The sequence below is a fragment of the Myotis nattereri genome (assembly GCF_964212035.1).
Source record: "Myotis nattereri genome assembly, chromosome: 13".
NCBI lineage: Eukaryota > Metazoa > Chordata > Mammalia > Chiroptera > Vespertilionidae > Myotis > Myotis nattereri.
This window is the reverse complement of record NC_138088.1, coordinates 60,611,698-60,627,099: the sequence shown is the minus strand read 5'-3', so window position 1 is coordinate 60,627,099 and position 15,402 is coordinate 60,611,698. Positions and strand designations below refer to the sequence as shown.

Genomic DNA, 15,402 nt, shown 5'->3' with positions numbered 1-15,402 from the left:
GCCGCCCCTCCCCCCGACCCCCCAGAGGCGCCCGGCGTCCGCGGTTCTCGCGCACAGACGGAGAGACGCACACCGGCTCTCGCTGCCAGAAAAAGGCGCCCTCTTCGGTTTCCGGGGCCAGAGGCCAAGGCCAGAGGACTGCTGGGCCCGCTGACACGGTGCTGGGACCTACACCCCGATTCCCTTCCCGTGGACTAGACGGTGGGCTGGGAACCCAAGTCTTCTCGGTGGCCGCGCCCCTGGCAGGCGTTGGGTAAAATGCCGAGGCCACCAGACCGCCAAGGGTGGGAAAGCGCTGAGTTCGATGGGGCCTGAGGTCGCGTCCTGCCCGCTGGGCCGGTGCTGAATTGCTCTCCAGCTGCGTGGGGGCGGCGGCCCGTGCCGGGCCCCTGGAGGCGGGGGAGCGGCAGCTGCGACGGAGGATAACCCCGAGGTGACCCGGGCGGGCCGGGCCCGCCCCCTCCCCCCTCCCGCAAGCGGGGCGGCTGGGAGCTGGTCCCCGAGCCGCGGGGGGTAGGGGGAGGATCGGGGAGACTGGCTCGGGCTCGGGCGCCGCGGCTGTCAGTGCGCTCCGGCCCCGGGCGCCGCGGGCTCCGAGTCCCTCGCTCGCCCCCTGCGCACGCCGGAGCGCTCCGAGGGCCTCTTTAGCGGGAGCCAATATCCTTTTGTGCTAATAGGCTTGTCCTCATTTGCTGCCTAATTGGACTATATAAAGCCAATAACAGGCGGGCTCTTACAGCCCGAAGCCAAAGCGCCCAAATCCTGGGGAAGGCGAGGAGGGGGCGGCGGAGGCGGCTGCGGGCCGGCTCGGCTGTGCCTTCGCCGCCTAATCCCATTTGCCATTGTGCGCGCCCAATCGCCGTATACTCCCCGCATTTAACTTGGATGACATTTTGATTTCATCATTAGCATCCGGCGCCGGATTGACGCAGCCCCAAACCGGGAACTGCTCTCGCCGCCTCCTCCCCGGGAGCCGGAGCTGCCGCCGAGCCGCCTCGCTCCCTCGGTGCCGCGGCAGGGCCGCTCCCCGCCCCTCGGCACCCCTCCCCATGTGAGCCCGCCCCGGCCGGGTCCTCACCCCGCCCTCCCGCCGCTGGCTTTGCGCCCCGGGCGGCCCTCGACTTTGCGCCCCGTAGTTGAGTTCCGTTTATGGTCTGATTTCCGGCCACCCGCCAGCCTGCCCGGCCACCCGCCCGTCCCTCCCTTGCGGGGACCCGAAGGAGAGGGGACCATGCCGGAGCCCGGGCCGGACGCCCCCGGCACCGCGAGCGCGCAGCCGCCGCCGCCGCCCCCGCCTCCCGCGGCCAAGGAGTCCCCATTCTCCATCAAGAACCTGCTCAACGGAGATCACCACCGGGCGCCCCCTAAGCCTCAGCCGCCCCCACGGACGCTCTTCGCTCCGGCCTCGGCCGCCGCTGCTGCCGCCGCTGCCGCCGCCGCCGCCGCGGCCAAGGGGGCCCTGGAGGGCGCCGCGGGCTTCGCGCTCTCGCAGGTGGGCGACCTGGCTTTTCCCCGCTTTGAGATCCCGGCGCAGCGGTTTGCCCTGCCCGCGCACTACCTGGAGCGCTCCCCGGCCTGGTGGTACCCCTACACCCTGACCCCCGCCGGTGGCCACCTCCCGCGACCTGAAGGTACCGACCGCTCTTTGAACTTTCCTTGTCCTCCCCGCGCGCCCGTCCCACCCTTGCCCCGCGCTGCGTCCCGCTGCAGCCCCGGGGCCTCCCGCACCTGCCACCCCGGTGTTTGCCAACTTTTTCCGGCCCCAGGTCCCCTCCGGGCCGGGCCGCCCCCGCGGCTTCACTGCCCGGGAATCCAATCCCACTTGGCGAGAGGAGTGGACCTGGAGCTGGGGCGCAGCGCTTCGCGGAGACAGTGGCCTCCGGCAGGAATGGGGAGACCTCGGAGGCTGGGACTGGGGACTTGGCCTGGATGGAGGGAGCGACTCGGGCGGTCCCAGGACAGAGGCGAATCTGTGGGCCCCCGGGTGGGGGCGGTGCAGGGGTAAGAGGATGCCGTCGCCCTGCCACCGTCAGGGGCCCTGTCGCCTGGGGGGGGGGGGAGGGCCCCAGGGCGCCGCGCCCCTATTCTGGCTCATGCGGCCGGCGAGAAGGAGGCCTTGGGGCCCGCGATCCGGAGGTGGCGCCGGTCCACCCGGGCTTCGATGGCCGCTGAGTGCGCGCGTGCATCCACCTGTCTGTCTGTCTCTCCGCAGCGTCGGAGAAAGCCCTCCTGCGAGACTCCTCCCCCGCCTCGGGCACCGACCGCGACTCCCCGGAGCCGCTGCTCAAGGCCGACCCCGACCCCAAGGAGCTGGACTCCCGGAGCCCGGACGAGATCGTCCTGGAGGAGAGCGACTCGGAGGAAGGCAAGAAGGAGGGCGAGGCGGCGGCCGGGGCGGCCGGGGCGAGCGTGGGCGCGGGCGCGGCGGCGGCGCCCCCGGGCCCCGAGGACTGGAAGAAGGGCGCCGAGAGCCCCGAGAAGAAGCCCGCGTGCCGCAAGAAGAAGACGCGCACGGTCTTCTCGCGCAGCCAGGTCTTCCAGCTCGAGTCCACCTTCGACATGAAGCGCTACCTGAGCAGCTCGGAGCGCGCCGGCCTGGCCGCATCGCTGCACCTCACCGAGACGCAGGTCAAGATCTGGTTCCAGAACCGGCGCAACAAGTGGAAGCGGCAGCTGGCGGCCGAGCTGGAGGCGGCCAACCTGAGCCACGCGGCGGCGCAGCGCATCGTGCGCGTGCCCATCCTCTACCACGAGAACTCGGCGGCCGAGGGCGCGGCGGCCGCGGCGGCGGGGGCGCCGGTGCCGGTCAGCCAGCCGCTGCTCACCTTCCCGCACCCGGTCTACTACTCGCACCCGGTGGTCTCGTCGGTGCCGCTGCTCCGGCCCGTCTGAGGCCCGAGAGGGGAGGCGGAGGGAGCGCCCGGCCCCCTCGCCAGACCCCGGAGGAGACTGGGCCGGGCCCAGGGCGCCGAGACGTCCAGCGGCCTTCGGGAGCCGGCGCCGGCGCGGCTCGGCCTCCCCTCCCCCAATCGGTAGCGTTTTTGTAAGTATTTGCAATGCATTTTCGTGCAATTCACCCCACGTGGATTTGAGGCGCTTCCCCTCTTCCTTTTGGTTTTTGGCTTCTATTCAGAGAACAGGAAACAGGCCCCATGCCTGGGTCAACATATTTCGGCTGGAAGCTTCGGGAATAGGGGCAACCCACCCACCAAATTTGCATCGCGCGCTGTGGCTTTTTTGGTTTTATTTTTATCGAAGGAAAAATAAACGCCAAAAGCGGACCCCCTCTAATTTATTCGTTTCTATAGAATGATGTTCAGGAGGAGAGAGGGGGGGCAGAAAGAGAGAGAGAATTCGCATTGTAGTATTTTTATTTCTAGATTTCTGGGTGTGGTTCTGCCTCTCCACCGCTCCCCCCGCCCCAAACCGGTATCCTCCGGTTTTCAAAACCTGAGCAGCCTCTTATAAGAACCCCGACTGAGGCCGCCCCTCTCTCACGGGCGAGGTCTGTCTTGGTTCTTCCTGGGTTCCGCTTTGTGACCGAAGGATTATCTAAGTGTCTAAAGGGAAAAGACAGCCCCAAATCAGTCTCCTGGTGACGGAACGGCTCCGCATCTGGCCCCCATGTGCGCGGTCTTATTTTATTAGTGGCATTTATTTTTGGAATTTCACTTGTTGGTAAATTATTCTTAATGTTGCTCTTCTTATTTTATCCCCTCTTAGAGAGTGATTTCAATATGAAAAGCAACAACCTGTGGCCTGTACCCTCTCCCCTGCCCTTTTAGTTCCGCAGTGACTGCTGTACTTCTGACCTGTGCAATATTGTGCAAAATTTCCCGAGCGCCTGGCTCTTCCTCCGGCGAGCAAGGCAGACATTTCCACTGTATAATCCTGGTCGTGGCTTCAGGAAGAGGAAATTAAGAAGGAGAAAGTGGGGGGAGAAAGGAAAGAAGGGCAGACAGGTAGCGATGCTCAGAGGAGTCAGATAGGAGACTGGAGCGCTTTAAGTGAAGGACAATCAATTTAGGAGAATTTTAACTTATTTGATAAATGTACAGATTTCTTGTAAAGTTCACCCTCGACTCCGTAGGGCTTCTTGCTCTGCCGCCCCATCTGTTCTTCCCCTGGCTACACCTGTTGTTCTGCGGTCGTTTGCCCCCACGCCTCCCCCACCGTCTTCCCACCTCTGTCTGGGTTCAGTCCCTTTTTAAGAAAAAGAGAAAAAGACACAAAACATTGTTAAACTTCATGTTGTGGTGAAACGGAATTCATTAAAAAGCAAAGCGAAGCGTCTCGTGTTGCCCGCGTGTGACTGACTGTGCCGGCTGCCCCGGAGCAGGTGTCTCCCACCGGCTCTGAGTCGGGCGGCGGGGACAAAGGCGGCTGTGTCCGCTCCCTCCGCGGCACCTCTGCGGCTCTGCCCGCCGGTGAGCAGGAGAATGAGGGGCGGAGGGCGAGGACCCGGCTTCCCGAGGCGGCGGCCGCGAGCTCGGAGGCGGCCGGTCTCTCCGAACGCAGGACGGCGGCCTCGCATCCGCTCCGGGACGTGGCTCCTTCGGGAGCCGCGAGGTTCTGGGCGGGACACCCTGCGCCCGGGGCGGCGGGCCTGGGGCGGGCGGGCTCCGGGTGTGGAGAGAGGAGGACGGAAGTGAATTTCCAGTGCAGCTGTGGCCGCAGGCGGGTCGCGAAGTCCGGCTGGGAGAGGCCGGACGGCGAGAGGGCAGCCGGGGAGGCCCAGGGACAGGGCGGCCTCCGCAGGCCTTGAGGGACGTGGCTCCTGGGCGGCTCGGGGTGGGCGCGGTCCAGGTGCGGCAGGTGCCAGGGGACAGAGACCCTTTCCTCCCAGCCGGGCTTCTGCCCACGGCGCCCCACACCCCAAGGGCGGCCTCTCCACGCCCCTGGCCCCCGTCCCCGCCGCCGCCCTGACGCGCTCCGCTGCTGTCCCCGCGCGCCGGCCGCTGGGAAGCGCGGTCTGCGGCAGAGGCAGGCTCTCGGGCGCCCCTCGCCCCCCGCGGCTCCCCGCCTTAGAGCCAGGGCGGACCAGCCCAGCTCCCCGCAGGGTGTCCTTGAAGCCAGGAAACCAGCAGGGGGATGAGGGGCCCGGAGAGACCGAGATTGCGGAGAGCTCGCGCGGGGCGCAGCCGCTGGGGAGCGCGCGGGTCCTCGCTCGCAACCCGCACAACGATCCGACCGCGGCGGAGGCTCCGGCCTCGTTTCCCGCTGATGGGAAACTGCCCCCAGTACATGGGCGTATTTATGGCCAAATTTTAGGCTGGACCTCGGCGAAGGTAGCTCTCCCTTTATTTCCCTCTGGTTTGGAATAAAAACGAGGTCATGTGTCGTAAATGAAAAATAAACAGACATTCGGGGTCAAAATATGTTGTTCCTTGTGTTACCTGCAAACACAGTGATGCCGTTGACTGTTGGCAATACTAACTGCGGGCCAGGCCAATGGCAGCTCATTAAAAACAATGTTGCAACAGCAAACACGCCTTCGGTTTTACAGCCCGGACACGATGCTATCAAGCGCCAAGAAAAGACTTTATTTGTGTTTGGATTCTAGAAAACGGTTCTTGACTGACCCAGTCTTTACAAAGTCGAGAAATAACTGGTTCTTCACACGCTCCGTTTATCCTCTGCCCCGCTCCCGGGGCCTCCCCTTCCCTCCTGAACAGGAGGCCTGCGCCCAGGCCTGGTGGGCGTCCCTCCCAGGAGCCCTGCGCGCCCTCGGGGAGGGGGGTGGCGCCCCGCCTCCTGGGCTGACGGCTGCCTGAGCCTAGAAACCTGCCCTGGCTGCGAAAACCTCCCCGCCCCTCTGGTCAGGTGGGGTCGTGGCATTTCTCACGGAGCAAGAGAAGGGGCTGAGCCAGGGTGGGGTCTCAGAGCAGCCCAGCCACCCCACGCTCCAACCATCCTGGGCTCAGCTGCTGGTCTTTCCGAGGTGTTGGTATCAGGAGAGGCGCAGAAAGCCTGGTGGGGCTCTCATATCTGGGCAGCTGGCCGGGGTCCCCTCCCGCCCGCCCGCTCCCGGCTGCCTCTGCCAGGGATTGTGGGAATGCAGGGAGCCGCTCACTAGAGGGGGCTCTGTCGGAGTGAGGTGCCCCACCCAACTGCTCCAAGCGATCCGTGGAGGGAAGCCAGGGGGTCAGTGCCCCCGCCCCGACAATGAACTACATTCCCCATTTATCCTTTGTCTCCCCTCCCCTCGGAGGTGGGACCCAGCCTGCTCTCCCCCAGCCCCAGCTCCAAGTCCTACCCTCTCGGCACCCACTTAATCTTCAAGTCAGTGCAAGTGACACCGCTTCCCAGCCAAATGGGTCCTGCACAGCACAGACGTATACAGACCACATGCAGGCACACTCACCGCCACACACATCTAGACCTCCTGACAGACCTGCTCAGGCTCCCAGCCCGCCCCCCACGTGCGCTTAGCATCCGCCACGCCAACCCCGTCAGGCGCCCCTTTCCTGGTTACTCTGGCGGCTGGGAAAATCCTACCGGGAGGACAGGGCAAGGAGCAAGGCGCTGCTCTGAGCCTGAACTCCTTCCGCAGGCCGCCTCTGCTCCCTCGCCCAAGCCACCTGGGTCACACCGGCGGAGCTGCTCACAGCCCAGAGGGATCCCCGTTCTCCTACGGGCCAGGGCCTCGCTCGGAGCCGGGTCCCCACCGCGGCTCTGCGCGCCCGCGAGCGCCTCTGGGCCCTGGGAGACCGCGGAGCCAGCGCTCGAGTGTTTCTGTTGGCAACACAGATGTATTTCTTTTATTTGGTAGTAAATAGAGCACGTGTGTGCACAGCAAACAGCAGCGAGACAGATATACACGGGCCCGCCACGGGCGCTCACTCTGAGCCAGGACGTCCCTCGGCCCGCTCCCGGCACGGCTGCCAGAGCCGGTGGCCACGTGCGAGCCCGCAGCGCCATCCTCTCCTCGCTCCCAGCGCGCGCTGGAGGGCACAGCTGGGGACCGAGGAGGCCGAAAGGTCGGTGGGGTTTGCTCTCTCTTCTGCGGGCGCGTGCTGGCCGCCGAGGGCCTGGGCGAGGGGCGGAAGTCGGAACAATGGGGCCCTGAGCGCTGCGGGGCCCTGGAGAGGCCTCCCGCAGCGGCTGCCTGGGCCCGGGCACGCGCTCCTCTGCCGCCCCTTGGTGCGCCCTGGACGCCTGAGCTTCCCCGAGAGGCCCTGGAGGGCCGCCGGCCGCCGGCCGCCGCCCGCCCCGGCCGCCTCGAAGGCTCCCTGTTGCTGCGCCTCTCGCGGTGGTCACGCCCCGCGGCCCGGCGACCTGTCCTGGGGTCCGGTTCTCCTTAGCGCCCCAAACACGGACTCCGCAGCGCCGCTAGAAAAGACCTCTGTCACTGGGTCACCCCGACGGGGTCAGAGTGCAAGACCCGTGAGCCCCACAGAAATCCCCGTTTGGGTCCAAATCGCAGCCGGGCAGCCCTGGGGGCCCCGCGGGGCCGGGCTCTGCTACAAGGCCCGACCGAGGCGACCCGCACGCCCCGCCTCACCGCTCCGCGCGCGCCGCCCTGCGCCGCCCGCAGACCCTCCCGGCGCGGGGGGTGGGGGTCTGTGCACACGCCTCTGGGGGTGCGCGCGTCTGTGTGTGCGCGCCCGTGTGAGCGCGCGTCCGTCTGGGTGAGCGGGCGGATGCGACCCTTTCCCCGCCAGCAGTGAGGCGCGGGGGGCGGAAGAAGGAAGGAACGGGCCGGGCCGGTGAAATGAGGCCGCTGCACTTTGAAGCCTGAGTGGAGGCCAGGGCTGCACTGGCCCCGGGCGCGCCTCTCCCGCGGAAGCAGCCGAGGCTTATGCGCTGGGAAGCCACAGCCACTGGGGCTCTGGTCTCCGCCTCGGTTCCTCCCACCCTCTGCCTCCAGGAGCCGGATGAGCTCATGAGGCGTCGGGGCGGTTTTCCCCGACGTGAGACGAGGATAGGCAGGCCGCGCGCCTCCTCCGAGGTCCCCAGCGGTGCACAGGGCTGCACTGCCCTCCTTCGGCTGCTGCTATAGGCGATGCATCTCGGGGGTGAAACTGCCCCAAATCTGCGTGGCCCGGGTTCCCAAAGGATCCCTTCCGGTTGTGGTGGACGGACGGACGGAAAGGAGAAAGTGGGGGGTGGGGTGGGGGGGGTGTCCGGCCGGCGAGTGGGAGCGCGCCCAGAGCGCCTGTGCCCATCACCTCGCCAGAAGCCGGAGGTGTACTCACCTGGCGTGCCTCTCCCCAGCGCCAACGTCTTAAAGAAACAGAAAGAATCCCCTTTCCTCCTGCGCCCCCCCCCCCGCCCCCTGGGTGACGGAGTGCACGCATCAGATTTTCATCAAAGTTCTATTAAGTGAAACATAGGTTGTAGGGCACCCTTTGATTGAAACAGTTTAAATTTTAATTGTGTTTTTAATTTGACATATAGTTGCAGAAAGGAATGACACTGCGTCGCCAAGGGGCGGTCGATTTTCTTAATTTCTCCCAGAGGAATTGATGAGTCTATCAGGGCCACTAGATTGGAAACCCATTAAAGCTCTCTGGTTAGCCTGTTAATTGGAACTTGATGGATGGGGGGTGGGGGTGGGGTGTCGGGACTCAGCTCTCCTGATCCAATCTTCAGGACTTTCTGTTTTCCAATAAATTACAGAATTCATTTTCCAGCCGCAGATTACATAAATTGTCCACCTCTGGGCTCTCTTTTTCAAAGGGGGAGCCCCCCCCCCACAAAGCCCATTGCGAGATGTCATTTGCACCAAAGAACGAACAGCAGAGGCCCTTGAATGAAAATCGAAACATAATCAACGTTTATACTTAGAAAATTTATTGAGATCATTTTCTCTGGTATTTCCTTATTTTAAAGTTTGGACGCGCCATATATCATAATCCACTGGCGTGGGGGGGGGGGTCAGACTGTGTTTAATATTTATCGAAGCTTGATTCCAAGATCAAACTTGTTTATGACTTCATCTGTCATTTCCCGGGAGCCTTCTTCCACTATTACCGGCTCAGCCAGCCCGTGGCCCCTCTGCCCGAGCGCAGAGGATCAATTTTTATTAGCCTCCTCCGCGAGGTTGCTCTGGGCCGCTGTAACACTGCGCAGCGGCATAATCTCCAGACCTAAACTTTCAGCGTCCTTTCATTCTGGGAAAGTTTGTCATTCCTTGGAACCCGTTATGCCTCATTCCTCAGGGGAGGGGGTCCACCCGGCCCCCTTCATGAAGGGGGGGGCATGCTCCAGGGTAGCGGCTGTGAACCCCAGTGGAGCTGGGAGAGGCTCGCTCCCCAGAGACCAGGAGGGTGGGGCGCAGGGGGCGCTGAGGTGAAGGATTGCGCACGCGGGGTAGAGACCGGGGACCTGTGGGCGGTGGTTGATACTTAGGAAATTTGTTGAGATCATTACTAGATGATCCTGGAGCGGCGGGAGGGCTCCTGGGGGTGTGTTTTGCAGCTGTGCTGGGCCCCTGAGAGCGCACCTGGGCCTCTGCGCTCTGGGCGAGCCTTGGGGGACCCTTGGATGCCCCAAGGGAGGGCGGGAACAGCGTGTCTTGGCCCTCAGCGCCTGCGTGTGACTGCGGTCGGTGCACAGGGTGGGAGGCCCCCAGGGGACCAGTTGAGGGGAGCAGAGCAGAGGCCAGGGGGTTGGAGCCAGAGGTTTCTCCAGCCTCCGCCGGCCTCCCCGGCTCCACCCTGCACCCCTGTCACTTCCCTGTTTAGTGTGGAGGCGTGTGCGCCTGTGTGCGTGTGCGTGTGCGTGTGCAAGCGGTTCTGCAAGTGCGTGCCTGCTGCTCAAAGCGGAAACCTCTGACGAGGTGTGGGGTGTGGGGAGGGGGCGGAGGATGTGGGGTGTGGGTGGAGGAGGCTGTGCTGGGCGGCGGGAGCGCACCTCAGGGTAGACCAGACGGTCTGCGAGTGGGCGTGGCCGCGGGCGGAGTAGGAGGGCAGATGGCTCCTTTCGCCTTTGAAACCTGCGGGCGGCCCCTGTGTGGGGTGAGAGGTCGGGTCGCGAGGCTGGTTGTTTCCCAGGTAGAGTCCTCTGTGGCCTGGTGCCTCCCGCGCCAGCCTTGGGGCCTGCTTCTCCCAGGCCCACCCCAAAGGCCTGGCTACCCCCCGTCCCTTGACCCCACACACAGATCCACCCCCACGTCCTGAGCGGGGAGGCTCTTCAGTTTTCTTCGCAGCCATTCCCTAAGCCCAGTGCCCAGGGCCTGGTATTCACAGCGGAACCACCTTGAACTTCAGTCCTGCTCCCTCTGCTAGGCCTGGGCACTGTTTTGAGCCTCAGTTTCCCGCCTTTACATTGGGGGCAAGGACCCGCAGCACAGGTTCGCTGTGAGGGTTAAAGTGCCAAAGGAGAGGATGCCCACCCCCACCCCCACCCCCGTGCTCCTGGTGGCCGGGACCAGTTTCCACCTGCGCAGAGGGTTCAGCCAGCCTCTGCCCTCTCCACCTCCCTCTTCCCCAGTGAGGGTGCCTGTGGCAGGCGGAGAGGCCGCAGGCGGGTGAGAAAGTCGGGTGCTCCTTCCCAGGACCCTCCCCTCTGCCCCCCGAGCGGGTGGGAGCGGGTGAGGTCCTGCACCGTGGCCCCGGAGCCTGCGCACTGTGGCCGAGCCGAGGAGGCCGCGCAAATTGTATTCCAGCGCCGGGTCCTTCCGGGTTAATGAGCTGACAGCGTGGTGAAAGCCGACCATTTGTAATGTGTCTCGACCCGCCGCCGAGCCCCGAAGAGGTTAATGCGGTGACGGAGGCCGGCACCTGCCCCTCGCCGGCCTCCTGGGCCGTGGCGCACAGCCCTGGCCTCCCCGCCCCCTCGCGGGCCCGCGCCCCGGCTGCGCAGCCGACTCCTAATCAATTAGCCCATTAACGAGCCCTCCGAGGAGTGGAGGGGAGGTGCGAGAGGGCCTGCCACCGGCCGGCTGCAGTCGCTACCGCCCCGCTGCTAATGACACCATGAGCACTCGACTCCCAGTCGCGGGCGCGGCGGGAACTGCACCGTCATGGCGCAGTTCTGGACACGGACACGGGTGGGCACTGATCCAGAGCCTCCTGTCACCCTGGGCTGCATTTGGAGACCTAGGTGCAGAGCTTCCGGGGTCGGTCTTTTGCTGGATCGGTCAGAGGCGAGGCCGCAGACCCGGGAGGTGGGGTTGCCTGAGCACCTGGGGGCCTCGCCTCACCTTCGAAGCTTCTGCAGACAACTGCGCGCCCAGGCCGCCTCTGCCTCAGCCCGGCTCGGCCTAGATCCGGGAGCAGCTGACCTGGGGATTAAAGAGGCCAGAGCCAGGGCTCAGGGGCTGTGAGGAGCCAGGTGATGGAGTGCCTACCGTGTGCCGGGGAGGAGTGGGGCGCTTCTGCCTCCCAGGGCTTCCTCGAGGGAGGCATGGCTTCCCCCAGTTAAGAGGAGACAGAGGCTCAGGAAGTTTAAGTGTCCTGTTCCAAATCGCCCAGGCCAGATGTGAAGCGACTTTGCCCAATTCTAACACCACGTCCCTGCCCGCCCCTCTCCTTCCCTGGAGCCAAGCGCTTGTTCCTGCAGCAGTTCCGCCTTCTCCTGTATTTGCCAAAGAGGGGAGGAAACAACCCTAGCAAAATGGACCAGGATGGGTGTGGCCCAGTCAGCAAAGGTCTGCAGAGCTCCTACTGTGCACTCCAGGTGCTTCTAGGACAGCTCCCACTGTGCGCTCCAGGTGCTTCTAGCAGAGCGCCTACTGTGCGCTCCAGGCGCTTCCTAGGGCATTTCCATTCCTACTTGAGGTGATTCCCGAAACAAGAGGGCAAGGGCGCTAAAGAGAAGTTCATTTAACGTCTGAGGCAACGAATCTCTGGTTGGGACTGGATTGTCCAAGTTCTCGCAGCGCCAACTGCCGACAGCGGTGCGGGGACTGGATCCAGGATCCCTGGAAACTAGACCTAGGGCCCCGCCCCTGCCAGGCCCCTCCGACCTTGAGGATCGTGCGGTGCCCGGGGGGCCTGGGACAGGGGTGGGGTCTCCTCCTGGCTACCCAGCTGAGCTCCCGGGAGCAGCCTCAGCTCCAAGGCGCATGCTCCGCCCCCTCCCCCCTCTCGCCCGAGGGGCGCGCGGGTCTGGGGGCTCCCAGCCCTGCTCGCTCGCGGACGAGGAGAGGTGGGAGGCTGGGGGAGGGTCGTGGAACAGCCCGTGCTGGCTCTTCAGGGAGTGCGGACCCGTCGCCTGCGAGAGGAGTCGGGCCACGCCCGCCCGGACTTCCGCGCAGTCCCTGCCCCTCGAGGAAGCGCGGCCCGCTCGGTTCCAGCCGGGCGGAGGCCGGGAACCTGGGCTGGAAGCGATGCTGCGCTGGGGCCCGGCTGCCCCGGGTTGGACACCGCCGATGCCCGCCCGGCTGTCGGCGCGCTACAGGGAGCACGGGCGCCGCTGGCCCGGCCTCGGCTTTTTGAAAATTTCCGGGGCCGCTCCGCGGCGCTGCGATTGGCCGCGTCCCGGTAACCTCTATGCAAATGAGGCCGCGCCGCCGCCGCGCCGCCGGGGACCGGGGAGCCGGCGGGCAGAGCAGGGGCGTCCGCGCTGGGGCCGAGCGGGCGCACCCAGAGCCCGGCGGGCAGGGACCCCGGCGCAGCCGTCCGGAGCCCGCGCGTCCCCCGCGCGGCGGGGTCGTCTCGCCAGCCTCGCCGCCCCCTCCCCCTGCCTCCCTCCCCGCCCCTCCCCCCGCCTGCCTTCCCACACCACCTTCCCCTCCGACCGTCTCTAAAGGGAGTTGTTGGTTTCCTCCGATTTCTTATGAACCCAGGATGGGCAGCAAGGAAGATGCGGGCAAGAGGTGTCCGGCGGCCGGCGGCGTCTCCAGCTTCACCATTCAGTCCATCCTGGGCGGGGGCCCCTCCGAGGCACCGCGGGAGCCCGCCGGCTGGCCCGCCAGGAAGCGCAGCCTGTCCGTGTCCTCGGAGGAGGAGGAGCCGGACGACGGCTGGAAGGCGCCCGCCTGCTGCTGCCCCGACCCGCACGGGCCCCAGGAGCCCGGCCCCCAGCACCACCCCCCCATCCCCTTCCCTTGCCTGGGTAAGGACCGCGACCGCCCCGCCGGCCGCCAGCGAGCTCTCGGGGAGGGAAACGGTGCTCTCGCGTCGGGCCCCGCTGGCCAGAGCCGTGGCCGCCGGGGTCCCGGGTCCGAGGGCAGGAGACGCGCGCGGGATACTGCCTCGTGGGCCCCGGGGTCTGGGGAGGAGACCGGGGCACAGACCGTGCGCGGTGTGGTCGCGGGAGGGCTGGGTTGCGGGAGAGGGAGCCGCAGCGGGCAGGGCGCCGAGCCGCGCGCACTGCTCTGCCCTCAATAGCCCCAAGCGCGTCGGACACTTTGCCAGCACGAGGTCTGAGCGCGCGTCCGCGGCCCGCTCGTCTCCCGCGGTCTCTGTCCCTCCCTCTCCGCCCTGCCGAGACCAGGAGCCCCGCGAGATGATTGACAAGGGCGCCTTTCAGGGACGCTTCCTTCTCCCGGCAGCTGACGGGGGAGCCCCGCTAGTCCTCGGCGTGATTTCCGAACAAATGGCCTGTGAAATGGTGCCGCCCCATAAAGCTCGGGGAGCCCTTCGGGCCGCGTTCTTCCCAGGCAAACCCGCCTTCAAGAACGGCGCTCACGCTCCCGCCCGCCCGCCTCCCCGCGTCGCAGCTCCTCTCTCGGAGCGGGGCGCGCAGGGACCCCGGGCTGGCCGCAGCTGGGTCTCTCCCGGCGCTTTTCAAGGGCCGGGGCGCCGGGCTGTGGGCGCCAGCGAGAGGGAGGGGCTGGGACGAGGCTGCGTCCGGGCCAGCGCCGGGGGGTGTCTGACTTTCCCATCCCCAAGGTCTCCTTGTCTGTTCTCCCTCCCCAGGTGCCCCCAAGGGCAGCGGCGGCGCGGGGCCGGCGAGCTCGCCACACCTGCCTTTCCTTTCTCCTTCGCACCCGGACTTTAAGGAAGAGAAGGAGAGGCTCCTGCCCGCGGGCTCGCCTTCGCCGGGCCCTGAGCGGCCGCGGGACAGCGGCGCCGAGCGGCCGGCGGGCGCCGCCAAGAAGAAGACGCGCACGGTCTTCTCGCGCAGCCAGGTGTACCAGCTCGAGTCCACCTTCGACATGAAGCGCTACCTGAGCAGCTCGGAGCGCGCCTGCCTGGCCTCCAGCCTGCAGCTCACCGAGACACAGGTCAAGACTTGGTTCCAGAACCGGCGCAACAAGTGGAAGCGGCAGCTCTCGGCCGAGCTGGAGGCGGCCAACATGGCCCACGCGTCGGCGCAGACTCTGGTGGGGCTGCCGCTGGTGTTCCGGGACAGCTCGCTGCTGCGCGTGCCCGTGCCGCGCTCGCTCGCCTTCCCCGCGCCGCTCTACTACCCCGGCGGCAACCTCTCGGCCTTGCCGCTCTACAACCTCTACAACAAGCTCGACTACTGACCGCGCGCCCGCGCCCCCGGCCCCCGGCCCCCGGCCCCCAGCTGCGCGCGAGCCTGGCGCGCGCCGCCCGCTCCCAGGGCTGCTCCCCGGCTCCGGAGCAGGCGGCGTGTTGCCAGAAATATTAAGAAATACACCGTGTGTATTCATTCTCTCTTATTTATGGCCTCGCCCTCCTCTTTCGTGGTGACTGTTTTGGGGACTTATCGGCACGCCTCAGGCCAGACCTGCTTTCTGCCCCAAACCAACCAGGATGCTCCGGACACCCAGGTGGCAGGGGTGTCGGGACTCCTGGGGTGGCGGGCAAGGGAGTTCCTGCCAAACCGGCGTTGATCGGTAGGAAAAGCCAACCAAACAAACAGGAAAACACCACCAACACCGGCCCCCTGCTCCCCTCCACACGTCTGCATACATGTTCCTGCACACGCAGCCCGCACGCCAGCCCCTGGGGCTTCGGACAATGATCTCAAAGCCTCTTTTTCGTTTTCCTCGTCCCGAGGATGGGTGGGGCGAAAGGGTGAGGTTTCAGATCTGTAAATATTTTTAAAGAAAAAGAATAAACCATTTTAAGCATCCTTGCTAGCTGTAGTGCGTGCCTGGCGCGCTATCACGTGGAAGGGTTTCTCGCTTTGCGGCGGAGGGGCTTGGGGGGGGGGTGTTAGAAGGCGGACTCGCCCCGCGTGGAGGGAGGGGCTGGGATTAGCGGTTAAAGGTCGAGACACTAACTGGCGGCACGTGAGCTGGATGGTACCCCGTTCCACTCCCGAATCCAATTCGGAACCCGCGCGGAGAGGGACACAGGCCGGGAGGCGGGCGGGTCCCGGAGAGAGCGCCTTCCCAGCCCCCGGCCGCCCGGTGAGCCATCGGCCTGAGCTCCTCTCCAGGGCGCAGGCGGTGGGGGCGGCGCTGCCGGGACCTGGTAAGGAGCCCCTTGGCCCGCTCCCAGCTGGCGACAGGCCTGCAGCCGAGCCCAGTTCCCGGGCGGGTGGCGCAGCTGTGCGTTCGGTGGGGCGCCGGACGCGGGCGCGGGGGAGTGGCGC

At 66.0% G+C, this 15,402-nt stretch overlaps 2 protein-coding genes across 2 annotated transcripts; both read left to right on the top strand.

Moving 5' to 3' along the window:
• Nucleotides 1–1,231: 1,231 nt before the first annotated feature.
• HMX3 (H6 family homeobox 3) lies at nucleotides 1,232–2,892 on the top strand (the record flags this gene model as incomplete). The annotated part of the gene is made up of 2 exons (XM_081105152.1): nucleotides 1,232–1,631; nucleotides 2,213–2,892. 2 exons carry the CDS (start codon nucleotides 1,232–1,234, stop codon nucleotides 2,890–2,892), a joined length of 1,080 nt encoding a protein of 359 aa, XP_080961278.1.
• A 9,845-nt stretch (nucleotides 2,893–12,737) lies between these two features.
• HMX2 (H6 family homeobox 2) lies at nucleotides 12,738–14,365 on the top strand (the record flags this gene model as incomplete). The annotated part of the gene is made up of 2 exons (XM_081105215.1): nucleotides 12,738–13,005; nucleotides 13,812–14,365. 2 exons carry the CDS (start codon nucleotides 12,738–12,740, stop codon nucleotides 14,363–14,365), a joined length of 822 nt encoding a protein of 273 aa, XP_080961341.1.
• Nucleotides 14,366–15,402: the final 1,037 nt, after the last annotated feature.